We start from the raw sequence: 16,985 nt of genomic DNA, 5'->3' as shown, positions 1-16,985 counted from the left end.
GGTTTTTAGAGGGAAAACTGCACGCTCCGAAAGAGAATGGCACCCGCCTCGGTGGCACCGCGCATCCCCCGCACGCGGCAAGAATCCATAAACCTACGAAATCTGATGCGAGACCTAAAAAACAGTCTACGCGGTTCGTACGCATTAAAGGGTAACAACAGTAAGGCCTCTTCTGAGTAGGAACGCTCGAACCAAGGAATCGAATCATTTCCAAGCGACGCCGATCATCAACATATCATCGAGAGGAACAATCAACAAAGTAGTCCACTCGGTGTCTCGGTTTGACGATTCGCACCCTCAGTTCATCGCTTCTGCAAAGGAGTACCCTCAAAGAAAAAGAGCCTCCGGAGTCGCCAAGAAGAATCGTAAGAGGCATCGAAACGAACCGGTGTAGAGACTCACAGTCAGCCACCGGAATAGACCAACCTATACTGCCAGCAAGAAAACGTCACTTTTTATTTCCTCGAGCAAGTCGGCTCGTCTTTTTTTGAGTTTGTCTCGGCGTCCGGCTTGGCCCTTTGACACTCTTCATTGTCTGTCAGGACCAACGAAGACTGTACCTTGTCCTGTTACGCTTACAACATACATCAAAGGAGCATCACTTTCGTTCAACATCTGACAATGATTAGTCCTTCTGCGACGAATACACTCTATCCAATGTTTCAACTCAAAAAACGAAGCTCGAGCTTGCGACAAGCTTCGCTTCCTCTCAAGAAGCGAAGATTGTACTGGAGGAACGAAGAACAAGATGCCAAGCCAGAGCCACCTTCGTCACAACTCCCTTTGCTTTCGGAACTTGACGCTTCGGTCTTGGAATTTGCCAACAGCAATACCGACGAGCAACTCGCAGTTCTGGCGCTAGTCGCTGCCGCAGGATCTTTCGCACACCTTCTCCCTTCACAGGACCGCTCGACTCCGAGTGATCTATCTACCGAAGGTCTGTCCGTGGAAGACTCGTCGGACCCTGCGTTGGACGACTCGCTCTCTACAAAGCCAAGCCACGGTACACCGCTCTCGAATCCTCCACCAGGAAGTTGCCACGGCCGCACTTCGCGTAACAACTCGCACTGCCGACGTCAACCCTGTTACAACGGTAGCAAGTACTGCAAGCTCCATTACCAGCACTACATAATTTCCGGACAGCGGTCGCCTCTGGAGGAAGAATCAGAGCAGCCCCGTAGCATCTGTGTACCGGCTCATTCGACTACGATCGCAGCGTTGGCGCCGCACCAGGATCGGCGCTTCACCGGAAGTGGTGACGAAGTTCGCTGCCAGGCAACCACAACTCGAGGTCGCGCGTGTGCGTACATCTCGGTAAGCGGCACCAAGTATTGCTACTTACACGCGGATTACGACACAAACCCGCCTCCCCGAAGAGGAGCAGGTTCGTTGAAGGACAAGGTGACCAAGACGAATCGTGAGGAACGTAGCAAGGTTGACTACTCCCAACAAGACTCCTCCTCCTTGTCGACGGCGGAAGCTTCATTGGCATCCCACGAAGGGTCCGAACGATCGACTCTTGGATTCTCACCAGTCTCGGCGGGCACAGAAGATATCAAATCTGTCAAATTAACTTCACCCAAGACGAGAGGACGGCGAACACCAGCAAGTCTCGCTGCTAAACACGCGGACTCACCCTACCCTTTGCTTAGCATGGTTTCGACGGACCAGTGGAAGGATCAGATGGTACGCGTTTCGTGCGGACCCCTCATCAATCGGATTGGGAAAGTTGAAAAGTGGGGAAATGGATGGGTCACCATCAGAATCCCTGGCGTCGGCCTCCACAATCGTCGATCGTTTGAGCTGTATATATCCTCCGACGACCAAGCAGCAGATATCGACGACCAAGATAGGGGCGACGCGAGTCTTGTACGATGCGTTTCCCGAGAAGCTGCAAGCCCGTCTCCCGCTGAAATGGAAAGCTCAGGCAGTAGCTCCAAGATGGCGGTCACCCCGAGTTCCAAACGTGATTCCGATGACTCTCTGATTTCGCCTCCCGTCTATCTCCCAGAAGCACCAAACCTCGACCGGTTCACCGGCTCGTGGATATCCCCGAGTACAATAGGAGAAAGCTTACGAAAGGAAACTTCTCCTGCAAAAATTACTCCATTGTCACCTCGACGAATGCGGGCGGAAGGTGTCACTTTACGGGATGACGGTCCCATGCTTTCCGAGCCAGGTTTCGGTGACAAGGTCGGCTTGCTGCCTCGACGTTCCTCGTTTGAAAAGGCGAGGTGAGATTCTCCCCCAAGACGAAGGCCTCCCTCTACACGTTCGATAAAGAAACCACTTCTGTTCATACATATAGTCCGCATTTGCATTGAATATTCATTCATTATTTGCTTCATTACAGTAATGACATCATTGCATAGCTTACATTTCAACAAGTTAAGATAGTTTTTGTGCCAACGTGTCAAAACGGTAGGAGTCCATTAGTGGGCCACAGGCTTTCAGAAAAGCATATGTTCGTTGAGCGCATGCGAGTCTTTGGAGTCCTCCAAGGAGTTACTCTTTAGGCTGGGTCTATTGAAGGGCAAAATCTACACAACTTACACGAAATCGGCATGGAATTTTCTATTATGCATCCGTATGTTAGTGATTAATGTATCCTCTTCTATTAGAAGAACAAAAACTCATCCTCTTGATCTTCTTCGTTGTCTTCAATTGTTTCGAAATATGCCGCCAGATTCATGCTGACGCTAACCGTTGGATCTTGCTTATTAATCTCATTCAAACTTGTGGACTTAGCCAACGCCGGGCTTTGCGTGTTCTTGACTCCAGAGCTTCCATTCGAGAAGGCTGTAAGATCAAGCGCGGAAAAGTGTCGGGGATCACGAGTGGAAACTCGTACGAGGCTAGCTAGTAGCTCCTGCACTTCGTCGACGTCGTGAAGATAGTTGGCTGCTGCGCTCGGTTTTTTGCCAACTGTGCTCGTAAACACTTCAAGTTCTGATGAGAGATAGTTGTCGCATGACGACACATCCACAAGTTGAATCGTCGCTGGCATATCTGGTAAAGGGGGCTCGCCATGCTGAGCTCTCCGCACGGCTTTCACCCGTCTACCGATTTGGCGCATAACCGACAACATCGGTTCGTCGCAATGGTCGTCTCCTAATACCAAAGCAAACTCAAGCTTGTCTTTTTGTGCCATTTCGGGAAATCTCTTAATAACACGCATAGCGAGAACGCCCTTGTTAACTCCTTTTGGACGAACTTCGACATATCCACCTTCTTCCACCCCACCATGCAAAATATCGACCGGAAAGCTTCGTAAATACTTGGAAAGATGATCTTCTAGTTCCTTGGCTTGAAGCGATCCGAATTCCGTATCGGCATCGCGGTATTGCCACAGAACTTTCATCTCTGTTTCTTCGATATAACTTCCGTGGGTTCGTGATGTGTAAACTTCCATAATTGTCATAGCAAGAGACCTCCATGTTCGGTCGGTTTCTGGTACGAGGGTTTCCCAACGTCGTCGAGTCTTCGTTTTCGCAGTGGGCCACGATATGAACATACCGTGTTCAGCTGCAAGCCCTAAATTAGAAATGTCACCGAGTGTTGACGTCAAGGAGTGGCGTTCTTTTCCGCTGACGACAAAAACAGTATTTCTCTTATCTTCGCATAGACCTCGCAAGGCCGTGATCACCGCCTTGCTTGGAGTCGAACGAGCACTACGCTCTCGGACCATTTGGAATCGAGTCAAGCTGTCCAACTGCAAAAAAGAGCCAAAGTGAGGATATTCATGTAACCCTAACGTACCAATAAAAATAAACAACTTACATTGTCATTGCTCACAATAGTTCCACCGTAGTCCACAAGGATGAGCCGAGCACGAGACGTACGATACGCCCGCGCGACTGTGTTTGAATCAAGTGATACGAAACCAGAATCCATTCCAAGGAGACGGTAACCCAAACCAAGCCCGGCGCCAGCTAATTGAACAGGACTGTTCTTGTTGACACCCTTCAAATCCAGCATTACAGCAAGAGCCCAGCGTTGTGTCGATACTCGAGTGACAAATTCCGAGGCGATGCGAATGCGTCGTATTCGCTCGTCTTCGGTCATGTTAAGGACGGTGTTGAAAGCATTAGCGATTTCGGAAATTTTCCAAGGATTTACGTGCAGCGCCCCACGCATAACCCGTGTACAGCTAGTGAATTCGGACAGTATGCACAAACCACGCTTACGACCATCCTTTCTGCCCATTTCCGTCATGGCGTCTTGATGTGCCGTTGTAAACTCGAGTGGCAATAGATTGAGGCCGTCACGAATGGAGGTTACAACGACAACATCGGCCGCGCGAAGCAACGCCATTCGTTGCTGAAGTCTCATTTCTGATTCGTAACACTCTTGAAATTGAATTGTCCCGGGCCATTCCTGGTTAATCTTGTCCACTAGTTTCACCACTTCGTGCTTAGTAATAGAGTAATCATCTCCACGTTCAAACGCCGAGATGCCAACTTGTACAAGCACAATCTTTCCAACCCATTCAGGGCAACGGCGAAGAAAGCGCTCAAGTCCCAGCAGTTTCAACGGGATACCCTTGAGAGACTCAAGTCGGTCAATACCGCAGAAGATGTGTTTACCCTCGAATCGATTCCGAATGGATCCTGCCTTTTCGACGGTACTGCTATGCGTCAAAATCTGGTTCAGGACGGGCGGTTCGACGCCCGCATGAATACTGGTCACCGCCACGTGACGTCCGTTGGTATCAATGGCCAGAGTGTGCCCACCGGAGGCGTCAGGGATCATCCCATAATTAAGACCCAGTAGTCGGCGACAAGATGTCAGAAAATGTCGAGCGTATTCAAACAAGTGGAAGCCAACTTGGTCGGCGTTCAACATGCCGCGCAGCAGATCTTCACGGCACCATAGAGTTCGGAAGATCTCCGAACTCGGAAAGGGTGTATGTAAGAAGATACCAACTTTGGCCATCGGGATGCGTCGTGTCAAGTAGGACGGCAGAATCAAGAGATGAAAGCCATGAATCCAAACCAATTCGTGTCCGTTGAAGCATTGAACCACCACATCAGCAAACTGGCGATTGACGGTATTGTACGCCGACCATAACGCGGCCTCGCGTCCCCGACCGCCGTGCACCGGTCCTTGTTCCACATCATCCATACTGTATTCCGAAAACTGCGTTTTATCTTGCACTACCCGTTGACCGGAGAATATTTCGTTGTCTTCCGGACGATTGGAGTAAACTGACGTAACATTGTGCACGACAGGCCAAAGCACACCCTTACAAAAGCCGTTATAGAACTCACCAAACAACAGTGGCTCGATCCAGACCGGTACGCAGTCAAAATTCTGTAAGCACTCTTCCACAAGCTTCCGTTCACTCCGTGGAACACCATTTTCGGGACTTCCATTTTTCCCGGATCGGCCGTGCCAGCCTCGCCATTTGACGACACCAACACGGATGACACGCAAGTGAGTGTGCATGGACAAGAGCATTTCGTAGTCCCAATCAGCCGTCCACTTTCCCTCGTCGGTACGGTGGAGTACAACTGGAAGAAAGGCACTGACCACAACCAATCCATCCGTCGAATTCAAGTTTACGGATTGTTTCATATTGGCTTGCTGAGCAGTGCGTTGATGATAGGACTGGGGAGGAGGAGCAAATCCGACGGCTTTTTTGCGCGTCTTGGACGGTCCGGGGGATGGCCCAACCAGCTGACCGGCACTACCCTTGGCGGACATGTCTTGACTGAGCCCCCGGGCGTGCAACGTCGACGCCCGTGTGTAGGTCGGCTGCGTATCGGCCCGAATGTGATCAATTTCCGGCTTGGTGTTGGTTAATCCCAGCACGTCGTTCACCACGTACGATTCGTGATTGTGCATCAGATGTAGGGGCACTTCGTGATGAGGGCTGTTGTGGGGGACGGTAAGATCGTCTTCCGTGACGGGCAAGCTCTGAGCGGAAGTGCTCGCGCTCAATCTCAAGGACTTGGCGGCTTGCAAATCTTCCGGAGCATCGGTAGTATCTTCCCAATGATGAAAGATACCCGCACGGTGAATGGCGTAGCGATAGACAAAGTTTCCTTGTTTACGAGGTTCACGTTCCAGAGCCCGGAGCGGCAAAGGAAGCGTAATTGGTGACACGGAATGATACCAGGGAAATTGAGTCGCGGAAGTGTAGAGAGGAATGGCCTATAGTAAACCAAACAAGCAAATTGAGGTTGACAATGACTCCAAACGTTCAAATTGGACCCGATCGCCCGGGCAACGTCAGGATGTATGTGTGCTTGCGTTTGTGAGAGGATATTCCACCAGGACTACCGCAAAAGTAGTAAAAACACTAAAAGCCCGCTAACTGTAAATCTTTGGGATTGTGCGCGAAAACAACCGCCTTCGTCAATTACTTACCCTTTGCATCGTTGGATCGTCTTGCGCTACCAAAAACACTTCTTCTCCGTGACCTAGCCTTTCCCCGCGAACCCGAAAATTAACGTGAGCTACAGCCCCAACGTCAAAGTCGGCTGTCTTGTCGGTGGCACTCATGATCAATCACGTCTTCTTACTTTGATTCGGTGTAAAAATTGGTTCGATCTTTCTTTTTTTACAGTTAGTTGGAGAATCGAAGCAACGAACGTAAGATTGATACGAAGGGGGCTGCCGGTGTTGGACGTTGACGGTGGGTTCGGCTATCTGCGGGAATGTGTGCGTACTACGGCCAACGTCCCGTCGTTGGTTACGTCTCTTACCATTGACTGACTGTGTGTGATCACGAGTAGAAATGCGTTGTTGACATCTCATTCGTCACGGTCGACAACGCGTGGCGTCGCTCGTCGTGTCACCGTGACATCACTGTCCGCCCAAATTTTGGGGAAACGCACAGGAAAAGGAAGGAACCCTAACACCTATCGTGACTGCCACTCGACCCGAACAAGTTCGTTGACTTGACTATCAAAAGATTAGTCGCCCGGCCGAGGCTGCTGACTATTCTTTACCTAGAGATCTGAAAAAAGCACTTTTCTACTAAAGGTCAATAAAGAAAGAAAGCTACAGTATATATTATCGATTCCTAGTACATCCCAAGGGTAGCGCGGACTCACAGTCAATACACAATCTTCCCCTATGCATGCCAAAGTCGTCGCCTAACAAGCCAGCTTGTCGGTTCCTCCCGCACAATTCGACGTCCCGATCTTTCAGGATTCCCCGTTTCACGTAAGTAATCATGCTGGTAGCCATTCCTGCACCTTGTCGAGCGAAAAATGGATCGCAATGGGGACGGTTAGGTTGTCCAAATTACCGGGAGCCGTCCCTTCTACTACTGCCGCAATACCACCGTACGCCAGCACTATCCGTAGAGGCAACAGCGGAATCCCCAAAAGATACATATACAGATAACAGCCCACAACGGTTCCCAAAAAGACCCCAACGACGCTTCCTTCCATGGTCTTTTGGCTCGCTAGCGGCATTTGGTAGTCGTGGCGGCCGTACCAGTGGCCGACCATGGGGGCGATCCCGTCCCCAACGCCTAATGCGGCTATTATAATAGCAGCTTCAGCCGTGCGAAACTGGTACAGACCTAGCCATACCAAAACTGCCGCAAATTGCAGCGAGCCAAACAGCAGATCTGAAGGAGATGAAGTCCTCGATAGCGTCAGTACCTCCAAATCTTCGGGATCTTTCAGTATCGCACCCTGCCGACACAAGAATAGAGACGTATATTATATTCTAGTACCTGCAAGTCGATATGCACGTGTATGTCTTAGGTTTGCAGTCCCGTACCTTGTAGATATATCGAGCCATCATTACTGACGGCAAAAGCGTATTCAGACGCCAACTCCAGTGCGAGTCGTCAAACAACGACCAAAAAATGATGGACGAAGCCAACGTTATATGCAAGAGCTGTTTGGAATAAAGACTGGTAGAATAGCGCAGTCGAAACCACGTCACGGCCTCGATGGCTATTTTGAAATACAGTACCATCGACAGTGCGGCCGCAACATTGTTGGTCAACGGAGAAATTTCCACACCTAAAACATCTCGGAGTACCGTTATCAGAATCGGATCCATCCTTCCTAGATCGGTCTTTTGCGCGCCACAACCGCCAGATACATAAGTTGCTGTGTTGTGGTGGTGATCCCGTTTATAGGGCCGCAAATTGGATTTTCTCTATTTCCGTAAGTGCAGCATGTTGGTTCAAAAACACAAATTATTGTCGCGTCGTCTTGGTAAATTAGGGTTGAGGTACAATTCGTGAATTTACAGTTACACTACTTCGCACCTGTTGCTGTTAATATAGGTCCGGCTCCTGACTGTGAACTAGAGGACTTCATTGGTCGGTGCCAATCAAAGGCCCATCTCTGATTAGGACGATTCCGCAAATGTCGCTCGACCCGAATTCTTCGCGCGTATGAGGACTCTAGAGGGGATAGTAGAAATGAGCGCAGCAATTTCTTGATCGATGCTCTCTTTGGCACACAGCTCCCCGACAAAGGGTACCGCGTTGACGCCGTGGGCGGCGCCTAGAATGGCACCCAGCACGGCACCACGGGCCGTCGAATGTCCTCCGATCCGGACGTTCTGTAACAAGGCCATTTCGGGATCCTCCGCGTACTTGTAGGCAAGATACAGTACCGTTGTCAGAGCGTGTTCGCAGTAACACGCCGTGGATAACCGCGAGCATTCGCGGTCGCGGAAGCCCGCCACGTCCTGATCGTCCCAATCAAGCATGCGATGCACCAAATCGCGCGTCGTTTCACTGTCGTCGAGTTCCATATGCTGCCGCCACTTTTCGTTGGGGGGTATGTTGCCTGGCCCGTGGTGGTTCACGTAGGAATCGGCCAGGGCTCGCCCAGTAATCTTGGGTGGCCGCATTTTGGACATGTACTCGTCCAATGTTGTTCGCAAGTCGGTGCCACGATAGAGTGAAAGCAACAAAGGTACCAGCACCGCCAGGGAAGCGGTCACGGTGACGGATCGATGCGTCAACATGTGGTGTTCGACCGCACGACCCACGACGTACCAATCGGCTTCGTGGGCGTACGCGGCGATAGTGGGACTGTTCTCCAACGAAACCGCAAACGAGATGAGCGAAGGTTAGCATCATCAGAATAAAAAACAGTACAGAATGGGGAGTTTGTATACGTACATGGCCAGGACGACTCCATCCAATGAACCGATACTCCACGAATCGCGTTGGGTCAAGGCACAATCCCGCAACGACTTGCCTTGAGAGGCATTGGTAAAGAATCCACGTAGATAAACGTCCAAGTAGACATCATTGTGATTAATCAGTTGCTGATCGTTGTCTGGTTCGGGTGGGGCCAGCATATAGTCTTGCAGGCGTCGCAAATGCTCGTCGGGATCGTAGCCGTCGCCGTCTTCATTTGCTTCGGCAAGGTAGCGCATCGCTAGTCGCGTCAAACAACCGTTGGCGGTATTCTGTCCGGCCTTGAGAGTCGCGTGGTAATGGACACGATCGTCGGGCGTGTGCCCTACGTAGTTGCCGTGGTCGTCCCGACGCGCGTCCTTCTCGGCCTGCGAAAGACCCTCGCCAGTGTTGCTTTGATGGCCGGTGTAGTAGCGTGCCTTGTCGTGTAGAATATCCCAAGTGCCCGTGTAGGACATTCCCTGGACCATGGATTCGGCGTGAGTGGGACGGGGAGCGACCATTCCAGAAATGTCGCCGTAGTCCGCCCGGAGCTTTTCAGGCGAGTAGAACCAGTGGGAAGGCATGGCCAAGGCGTCGCCCACCAGAAGGCCGTACAAACTACCGGCAACCCGCGAGCGATCCAAGGTGTTGTCAGTCATGAACTCGTGAATGCGGTATCGGTATAAGCAATCTATCAATCAATCAACTAAGTGTAATCAACGAATCAATGAATCATTCACTGTGGCAGGAACGAAGCCGTAGGTTGTGATGATTCGAAATTCGTCACGCCGTTGTACAAATTACAATGTCACAAGGGCATCTTGGAACGAAATGGAGCTTCGAATACTTCTGGGTAAGCAAGCCCGCGTAGAAAAGTAGGGGAAGGGTTCTTTTTTGTTGGTTGCATATTTGGGTTGTTGTACTATAATTATTGGTCTACCCTTCCATCCGTAATTCGACGTTTCAGGTATAGTTCGTAGACTACCCACCGGGTATCGGTGCGCTTGGTCTAATGCCACCCGCGTCCCAAAACCCAACGTGACTGCTGCCACACCTGTAGAAACAAACAGCCCCCACCCCCTCGCTTACGAACATTCCCGGATTCGAACAGCGGCGAACTTTTCGACAACTTCTCACCATTATCACCAACTCCGTCCCACAGTCGTATCACTTCACCAGTGCTGTTTTTCGTTCAAAGCGGTGGTGTACTGACAGTGAAGTGATTTCTGTAGGTTGAAGCCGGTGACCGCACTAACGTAAGTGTAAAATAAAGCAACGAAGCAAAGAAACCACGACGACGCTCACGCAACCCGTCGCTGGCATGGTGGTTACCATCCCGGAGACTGGGGGTTCGACATCCGCCAGTACCACGATCCCTCCATTGAGTAAGGGTCTGATCACTCCAACAATGGAAGAAGCGCAACGCAATTTTGCCAACTTTATGCACCCGTATAGTCCGGACTCTGCGCGTTTGGACGACTCCGTCACGACGTTGTGGGACAACTTCCTTTTCCTTAGCGCGACTCTTTTCTTGCATTCTATGGCGACCATGCTTTGGATGGTGCGCCTGGTCATTACGAGCCCGTTGGTGTGTTGGATGGTCACGCGCACGATTACTTTGCAACATTGGCTAGGGGACACGACACTCGGGCGACACGCCCTATCGTGGCGATGGCTGGAGAGGCACAAGGGACATCTACCTAGCTGGCCTCCGCCCACTTTGGTGTGTTTGGCACTCTTAACCATCGTCGCCCTGGTCGCGCATCCCGACGGGGCTACTTGGGTCTTTCTACGGAAACTGAGGTACGTACCAAAAAAGGTCCAGCGAACGTGATGGAATGTGTTCGCGGCGTCACGAGTCGTGGTTCCGATCGTGTAGTGGAAGACGAGTGTTCGCCCCCAAACCAGTCTACCGTCTACTCTCGTCCCACACCCATTGCTCACTTGTGGGAATCATTCTTTTTTTTTTGTGAATATCCGTACGCACCGCACCTTACACAGAGACGGCATGTATACGCTACTGTCCACTTCATCTGCCTGGGGGGCATGGATTTTTTACGATTGCGGCGCGTTGTTCTCCAGCGTCCTCGCCCTTGCTACCTTTGTCGCACTGTTTTTGCTCGCCTGGGTGATACGACGCACACTCGCACCTCGACCGAAACCCGAACACGCAACGGACAAGAAAAAGAAGAAACGAAAACCACCGATGCATCCCAAAGGAAATAATTACCGAGGAGGCCGCATACCAAACGCCACGGCGATAGTGACGACGACGACGACGACGAACCCCAAGCATAATCCTACCACCACCGAATCTGTACCGAACGACGCCGGTACCATCGAAGTATGTGCCTCGGAGGAATCTCACCGGCTCGAGGAGCAAAAGGAACCATCCGTGACCGAGAGGCAATCGGAGTATGACCGCCCGGAAATTCGTTCCACCTTGCTGCCGGCGCTTTCGGAAGACAAGCCACTGGATCCATCCCCATTCATGTCCCCTAATACGCTTTCCCCCACTATACCGGATCCTGAAACTCTTGTGACGGAAGATAGCTCACGAAACCGGGCGGCTTCCGGGTCGACGGTAGATACAGCGATACTATCGGACGATATGTCTTACGGATCTGGCTCAACCACACGAACGCTACCGACGGCCATGCCACCGACCGAACACCCCACGGTAGTACCTATGGAAAGTACATTGTGCAAGGGGAAGAATGTGGCTATGAATGAACCGGAATCCATACCGAAACGTCCGAGCCGACGTGGGCACAAGATTGGCTCTTCCGCAGTTGCGACATGCGGGCCACCTCAGACTCAATCGGGCGCGAAAGGGGGTTCCGCAACATCGTATCAACGTAGCATTGTTTCGCCGTCTAGCAAGGAAAGAAATACCAACCGTCGACGCGCCACCAGAAAGAAACGCCTTACGGCAAGTCCTCGTTTGACCCGGAGAGCGGCTTCGGGAAGCGAAACAAGTATTGCCATCCCAGGAATCCAGTCGAATCCTTTGTCCCCAGCACAAGCAACTCCTTCTCTGAGCCCACACGGCTCGGACTCGTTGTTCTCGACGGAAATTCCATCCTTTTCGCCACCTCCGTTGCTCACGGTCACGACGGAAAATGACTTAAGAACGCCTTCACTTTTCTCGAGATCAGTGGGACCTGCTGTACAAACTCCTGTTCGCTTTTCGAACAACGGAGGCTTTGTGAAGTCTTCATCGCCACCTACGTCGACTCGATCGGTGTACGGAGAGCAGGCTGCTTACTTTTCAACGTTGAACCCTCAAAGTCCGTCTTGGACGGGCCCCGTTCTATCACCACCGACCATTCTACGCGCTCCACCCGGTTTGGGATCCGTGGTTCGCCACGGAACGATGGAGCAGACATTGTTGCCGTCTGAAGCCGCTGCTACCGCGTCGCTTTCAAGCAGTCACTACAAAAATTTGTCTTTGCCTTCAGTACCGGTTGCGCCTCGGGGTTGCATGATCATGTCGCCGAGTCCGTTGTTTGGTACGCCTCATCCCGGCCCCGTCTATGGCTCGGTCAAGGAAAACCCATTCGCGGACGAGGATGACGAACAAATCGCAGCCGATCTACAAGAGCTCGGGGGACGCATGGTAGGGAGTATCTTAGACTTTTGAAGCAATTTTGGGTAATTTCACTGGCTTTCTTGGTAAACAGCGATTCGTTGCCCTTACTCAATAGTTGCTTCTGAAACTAGTCTTTTTGCACGTTTGTAGATCGTTTCCTTGTAGGAGTTCTATTAAGTGCAATAATGCTGATGAGTATCCCGGTCAAAATCATGCGTTGAAGAATGCATGCGATGGTAGAAGTTCCGAGGACAGCCGCACAACGGAAGTATTGGCCAGAATGGGACCTACATTTACAGAGAACGAATCCGCCAATGACGAAAAAGAAATATCCATCGCCAGCATGGGATGAAGCCGAATTCTCAACAAAATCCCTTCACTGTCAGTAGCTCGACAACAAAGATGGATAAACACAAATACCAACCACAGCTCCCCTTTTCTCCAGTACAAATAGACTCACTACCAATACTATCAAAATTATGCGTAAGTCCCACATCAAAGTAATCGAGAGTGCTACAAAGGCCTAAATCGGGCTTTTTTCGTTTTCGTTTTACATCTCCTTTCTCATTCCTTTGCCACATTCACGACGGAAAGTCTACCTTTTGGATTGATCTCTTTCGAGTGGTTTCAAAAGCCGTTAGCGGTGCACCATTGTACGTTCCACTTGCGCTCGGTGTGGCGCAGTCTTAGATTGCCGGCCCCAAGCTACTGCTGCTGCGGCACTCAGAATATGCCAGGCGGAGTGTAACCAAGCATAGCCCGGACGGATCGGACAGCTTAAGCAAAGCATACCTGTACCGCCTAAAAGCCACACCGCACGACTAGGCCGTCCACAAACGTTCCAAAAGTATCCAACAGCGGCAATAGCTATGCCATGATCAAGAAAACACAGGGCCTCCGCAACGTGGTAATCCCCCAGAGCTTGTACGGAATGAAAGATTGTAGAAATGAAACCCGCAGCAAGAACCCAAAAACTCAACCAGGTGTACCGCGATGTGGTCCATGAAAATACCGAGGCCATCCGTGCTGCGGGAAATTTGCGAGGCGGAAATCGTCGTAGCAAATACAAGCCACTGAACAAATAAGACACGTTCGAAGCCAAAAAGCACAGCACAACAGAATGCGCGTTCGAAGATTCAAAAATGTAAGTCATGTCCACCATTTTCCACCATACCGGAAAATGCGCTTTGGTTTGCAATGCAATCTCAGCGTATAATGGAATCAAACATAGAACGAGTGGAGAGGTCCACCAATATGTCTTGGCGACGGCTTTTGCCTGTGAGACAGAGGTGGTAGCAAAGTACGGTAAATTTGTTGTTACTGTCCGGGTCTGGGCCGCGGCTGATCTCAGTGTACGCCGTGCCCGGTTCTCAACACTCTGTGTGTATTGGTTGATGCGCTCGGATAGATAAAGTGACGCCTCGATACGGGACGTCCTTACTGGGCATATGGCTTCGTTCAAATCAGAGTGTCTTCGAAGAGAATCGTCTTTTATGATAAGTTCTGATCTGCCAAGCCCTTTGGATATGGCCGAGGGCGACCGAAACGCGACAGCACATCTTGCAACTAGTAAAACACCCACCAAGTACGCAATCTTCAGCATTTTACAGCTTTTCCCAAAAGAGGAAGTATGCCGACGATACAAACCCATTGTCGGGACCGTAACTGACTGTCTACTTTCGGAAACAGTCGAATCGAAGTTTGAATCAAATTGGTTCCGTTGCCTTTTGTTCAAACGCGATCGTGGTGAGTCATATTGTCCGTATGTCATCTTTTCGCTAACTATGCAGTATTTTCATTGGACTCGGATGTCGATGAAGACGGACACGTCATTCACATAAGCAAAGCGCAAAGCGAGAAATCCGGTTTTCTCCGTTGCGTTTTTATCAACCTGACCGTGAGTGACGATGGCGAAGTAGTTTACAGTTACATTGGTTCAAAACACTCTTTCCCCTGGGTCACTAACAGTAAAGAATTGCTACGCTACAGAATAACCATGGTCGCTTTCATACACTGTGACATTGCAATGGAGTCTCGTCAACTTTCAAAACTGAAGCATATAAAGTGTTCTCGGGAACAATGTGAATGAAAAGAGATGTATGGGAGCCATCGTGAAGAAGTTTTATCAACCGCTATTGATCCAGATCGTGCTAGTGCTGCTACGGGGAACAAAGCCGGCAAACGCTTTGCTAGGTAATCTGTTCCCTCGTATTGGCCCTCCTCTCGCCAACGAGAATAGAGATCCATCCAAAAACTTTTATTCGGAAGCGACTGTAGCCGCAGAGCCTCTCAGCATTCGGATACGTTCCACTTCCGCTTCTGATTTAAGTACAGTCGCTGCTCTGCTTTCGACAGCCTCTGTTGGTAGTCCCAAGGGCCTTGGGGCTCATGCATTCAATTGGCGACAAAAGATGGACGCACTCTGGGCAAAAGCGGACATTGAAGCCTTGCTACGGGTTCGTCTCGAAGCACTCCACGAAGGACGAAAACGCCTGCACCATTTACAAAGCATCCCGGACTTGGAAGAGCAGGATCGGCTACGACTACTGTGGTCCAACGAGCGCTTGCGCAATCGAATTGCTACCGCATCACGGCAAACCGGCGAATCCAACGTCTGGCAGTCTCACAATTTTGCGCTGACCCCCGACGATTCGTCGTGGATGAACCACGTACAAATGACGGCAGAAGACGTTAGCACGGGTCAAGTAATTGGCTTTTGTGAAGTGGCCATGCTGAGTAACCCAGTTGCAATTCTGGAGAACGACGATGGGGAATGTGTGTTTGGATACTCTCCAGCTATCACAAACTTGGCGACCGATCCAGACTTTCGTCGACAAGGTGTGGCCACTCGATTGCTCCGCACGGCAGAACGCGTTGTACGCAGAAAGTGGCAAGCAAACTCTATTGGTCTCTACGTGGAAAAAGAAAACAAAGGAGCTCTGGCCTTGTATAGATCGAGAGGATTCGAACCGAAAAAGCCATGTGAAGGGGGAGATCGACTCGGAGAAATGTGGTACATGATGCGCTCATGGGAGGAAACCAGTGCTCCTTTACAGATAGAAGGTTGACTCGCAAGACGTCGTATAGATCGCCTAGATTTTGCTATATTAAAATTAAACGACTCTCGTGGGCTAAATGACAGTCTTTTCGCCATCAATGAAGTGCAGTTTGTTCTCAAGGTGGAAAAAAGCTATGCATCCATATGGTTTCTGCTGCTTATCTGAAGGCACCACCCGTAGGTATATTGTCCAGGCTGCTTGCCTTTTATTTTTATGAAGGCAAGCATATTCTAATGGACGCAGGTAGCCACGACCTGAGCCTTTCTGTGACAGAGATGATGTAGTGTACAAAATACGAGAAATAAAAGTTGTGGCTATGGTTTTTAAAGTCAGTGCGACGGTCCTTCGTTTATTTCTTGTGCATGTCAAGCAACAAGGCTTCTTCATTTCGCTTCTGGATCTTCTTAATATCATCCCACATTTCTAACTTGAACGGTTCGTATTTCATATCGGGTTGGTAATCAGTTAATTCCTTCGCCTTGAAGGATAAATCGGACGCACGCTTCAAACGACGCATGCGTCCTTTGATAACGTCGGGGTCTGCCAATTGCATGGCCTCCGAAACATCCGGTCGGTCGCTGATCAATAGATCCTCGTATCTCAGGCCTGTAAGTAATCACAACGGCATGGAATAGTGAGCGGATTGGTTTCAATTGTGAAAACATGGCACTTGCAGCATATTGCATTTTTTTGGCCAGAGCACATGGATCACAATTTGAAAAATAATAACTCATGTCATGAATCGACAATTCCAAAAAAGCAGAATATTGTAAATAGCAGCAAACCTTCTACACCATCCGTCATCGAAACGCAGATTTCCACTCTGGTGATTTTTTTTGCGATCAACTCTTTCTTCACAGAAAACCTTACCCATTTTGTTGAGTTCATGGCCGACAGATTTTTGATACCACCTGGAAGCGGCATCCATAAACTTCTTGGAGAACAGTTCGAGCGCCATGGTGCCAACGATGAGTTTTGAACAGCAAGTATTCGTTCCGCACGAGGCGAAAAGTTGCTGCAACGTTTTTGCGCTGTCGTCTGCTTGTCGCTACTTACAAAACATTGACAGTAAAATCATGCAATCTGAAAAATGGAATCCTTCAATGTCGGTAAGTAGGAAACATTTTATGGAATAAGGAATCCACTGAAGCTTCGGCAAACATCTGAATTTCGAGTATTTCTCATCGTCCAAGCAAATGAATTTTCGGTTTCACGTTTTCGCATG

General features: G+C 50.1%; 7 protein-coding genes across 7 annotated transcripts; 3 read left to right on the top strand and 4 right to left on the bottom strand.

Moving 5' to 3' along the window:
* The first annotated feature begins 228 nt into the window (after positions 1-228).
* On the top strand, positions 229-2,414 carry PHATRDRAFT_46138 (predicted protein). The gene has a single exon (XM_002180589.1). It carries the CDS (start codon positions 622-624, stop codon positions 2,236-2,238), a length of 1,617 nt encoding a protein of 538 aa, XP_002180625.1. The 5' UTR covers positions 229-621; the 3' UTR covers positions 2,239-2,414.
* A 160-nt stretch (positions 2,415-2,574) lies between these two features.
* On the bottom strand, positions 2,575-6,654 carry TPS1 (bifunctional trehalose-6-phosphate synthase). Its single transcript, XM_002180389.1, has 3 exons — positions 6,373-6,654; positions 3,781-6,156; positions 2,575-3,712 (listed from the first exon to the last, which is right to left on the bottom strand). The coding sequence occupies exons 1-3, from the start codon at positions 6,505-6,507 to the stop codon at positions 2,618-2,620; spliced, it is 3,606 nt and encodes a 1,201-aa protein (XP_002180425.1). The 5' UTR covers positions 6,508-6,654; the 3' UTR covers positions 2,575-2,617.
* A 527-nt stretch (positions 6,655-7,181) lies between these two features.
* Positions 7,182-9,768, bottom strand: PHATRDRAFT_46136 (predicted protein; the record flags this gene model as incomplete). Its single annotated transcript, XM_002180388.1, has 4 exons — positions 7,182-7,652; positions 7,741-8,127; positions 8,377-9,016; positions 9,107-9,768. 4 exons carry the CDS (start codon positions 9,766-9,768, stop codon positions 7,182-7,184), a joined length of 2,160 nt encoding a protein of 719 aa, XP_002180424.1.
* Positions 9,769-10,279: 511 nt separating this feature from the next.
* Positions 10,280-12,941, top strand: PHATRDRAFT_46135 (predicted protein). Its single transcript, XM_002180588.1, has 2 exons — positions 10,280-10,912; positions 11,111-12,941. The coding sequence occupies exons 1-2, from the start codon at positions 10,431-10,433 to the stop codon at positions 12,750-12,752; spliced, it is 2,124 nt and encodes a 707-aa protein (XP_002180624.1). The 5' UTR covers positions 10,280-10,430; the 3' UTR covers positions 12,753-12,941.
* A 397-nt stretch (positions 12,942-13,338) lies between these two features.
* PHATRDRAFT_36026 (predicted protein) lies at positions 13,339-14,352 on the bottom strand (the record flags this gene model as incomplete). Its single annotated transcript, XM_002180387.1, has 1 exon — positions 13,339-14,352. The coding sequence occupies one exon, from the start codon at positions 14,350-14,352 to the stop codon at positions 13,339-13,341; it is 1,014 nt and encodes a 337-aa protein (XP_002180423.1).
* A 448-nt stretch (positions 14,353-14,800) lies between these two features.
* On the top strand, positions 14,801-15,769 carry PHATRDRAFT_46134 (predicted protein; the record flags this gene model as incomplete). Its single annotated transcript, XM_002180587.1, has 1 exon — positions 14,801-15,769. One exon carries the CDS (start codon positions 14,801-14,803, stop codon positions 15,767-15,769), a length of 969 nt encoding a protein of 322 aa, XP_002180623.1.
* Positions 15,770-16,057: 288 nt separating this feature from the next.
* Positions 16,058-16,728, bottom strand: PHATRDRAFT_46133 (predicted protein). Its single transcript, XM_002180386.1, has 2 exons — positions 16,631-16,728; positions 16,058-16,366 (listed from the first exon to the last, which is right to left on the bottom strand). The coding sequence occupies exons 1-2, from the start codon at positions 16,716-16,718 to the stop codon at positions 16,110-16,112; spliced, it is 345 nt and encodes a 114-aa protein (XP_002180422.1). The 5' UTR covers positions 16,719-16,728; the 3' UTR covers positions 16,058-16,109.
* Positions 16,729-16,985: the final 257 nt, after the last annotated feature.

Source organism: Phaeodactylum tricornutum, chromosome 9, assembly GCF_000150955.2.
Source record: "Phaeodactylum tricornutum CCAP 1055/1 chromosome 9, whole genome shotgun sequence".
Classification (NCBI taxonomy): domain Eukaryota; phylum Bacillariophyta; class Bacillariophyceae; order Surirellales; family Neidiaceae; genus Phaeodactylum; species Phaeodactylum tricornutum.
Note: the sequence above shows the minus strand (reverse complement) of the source record. Positions and strands in the feature narration are given on the sequence as shown.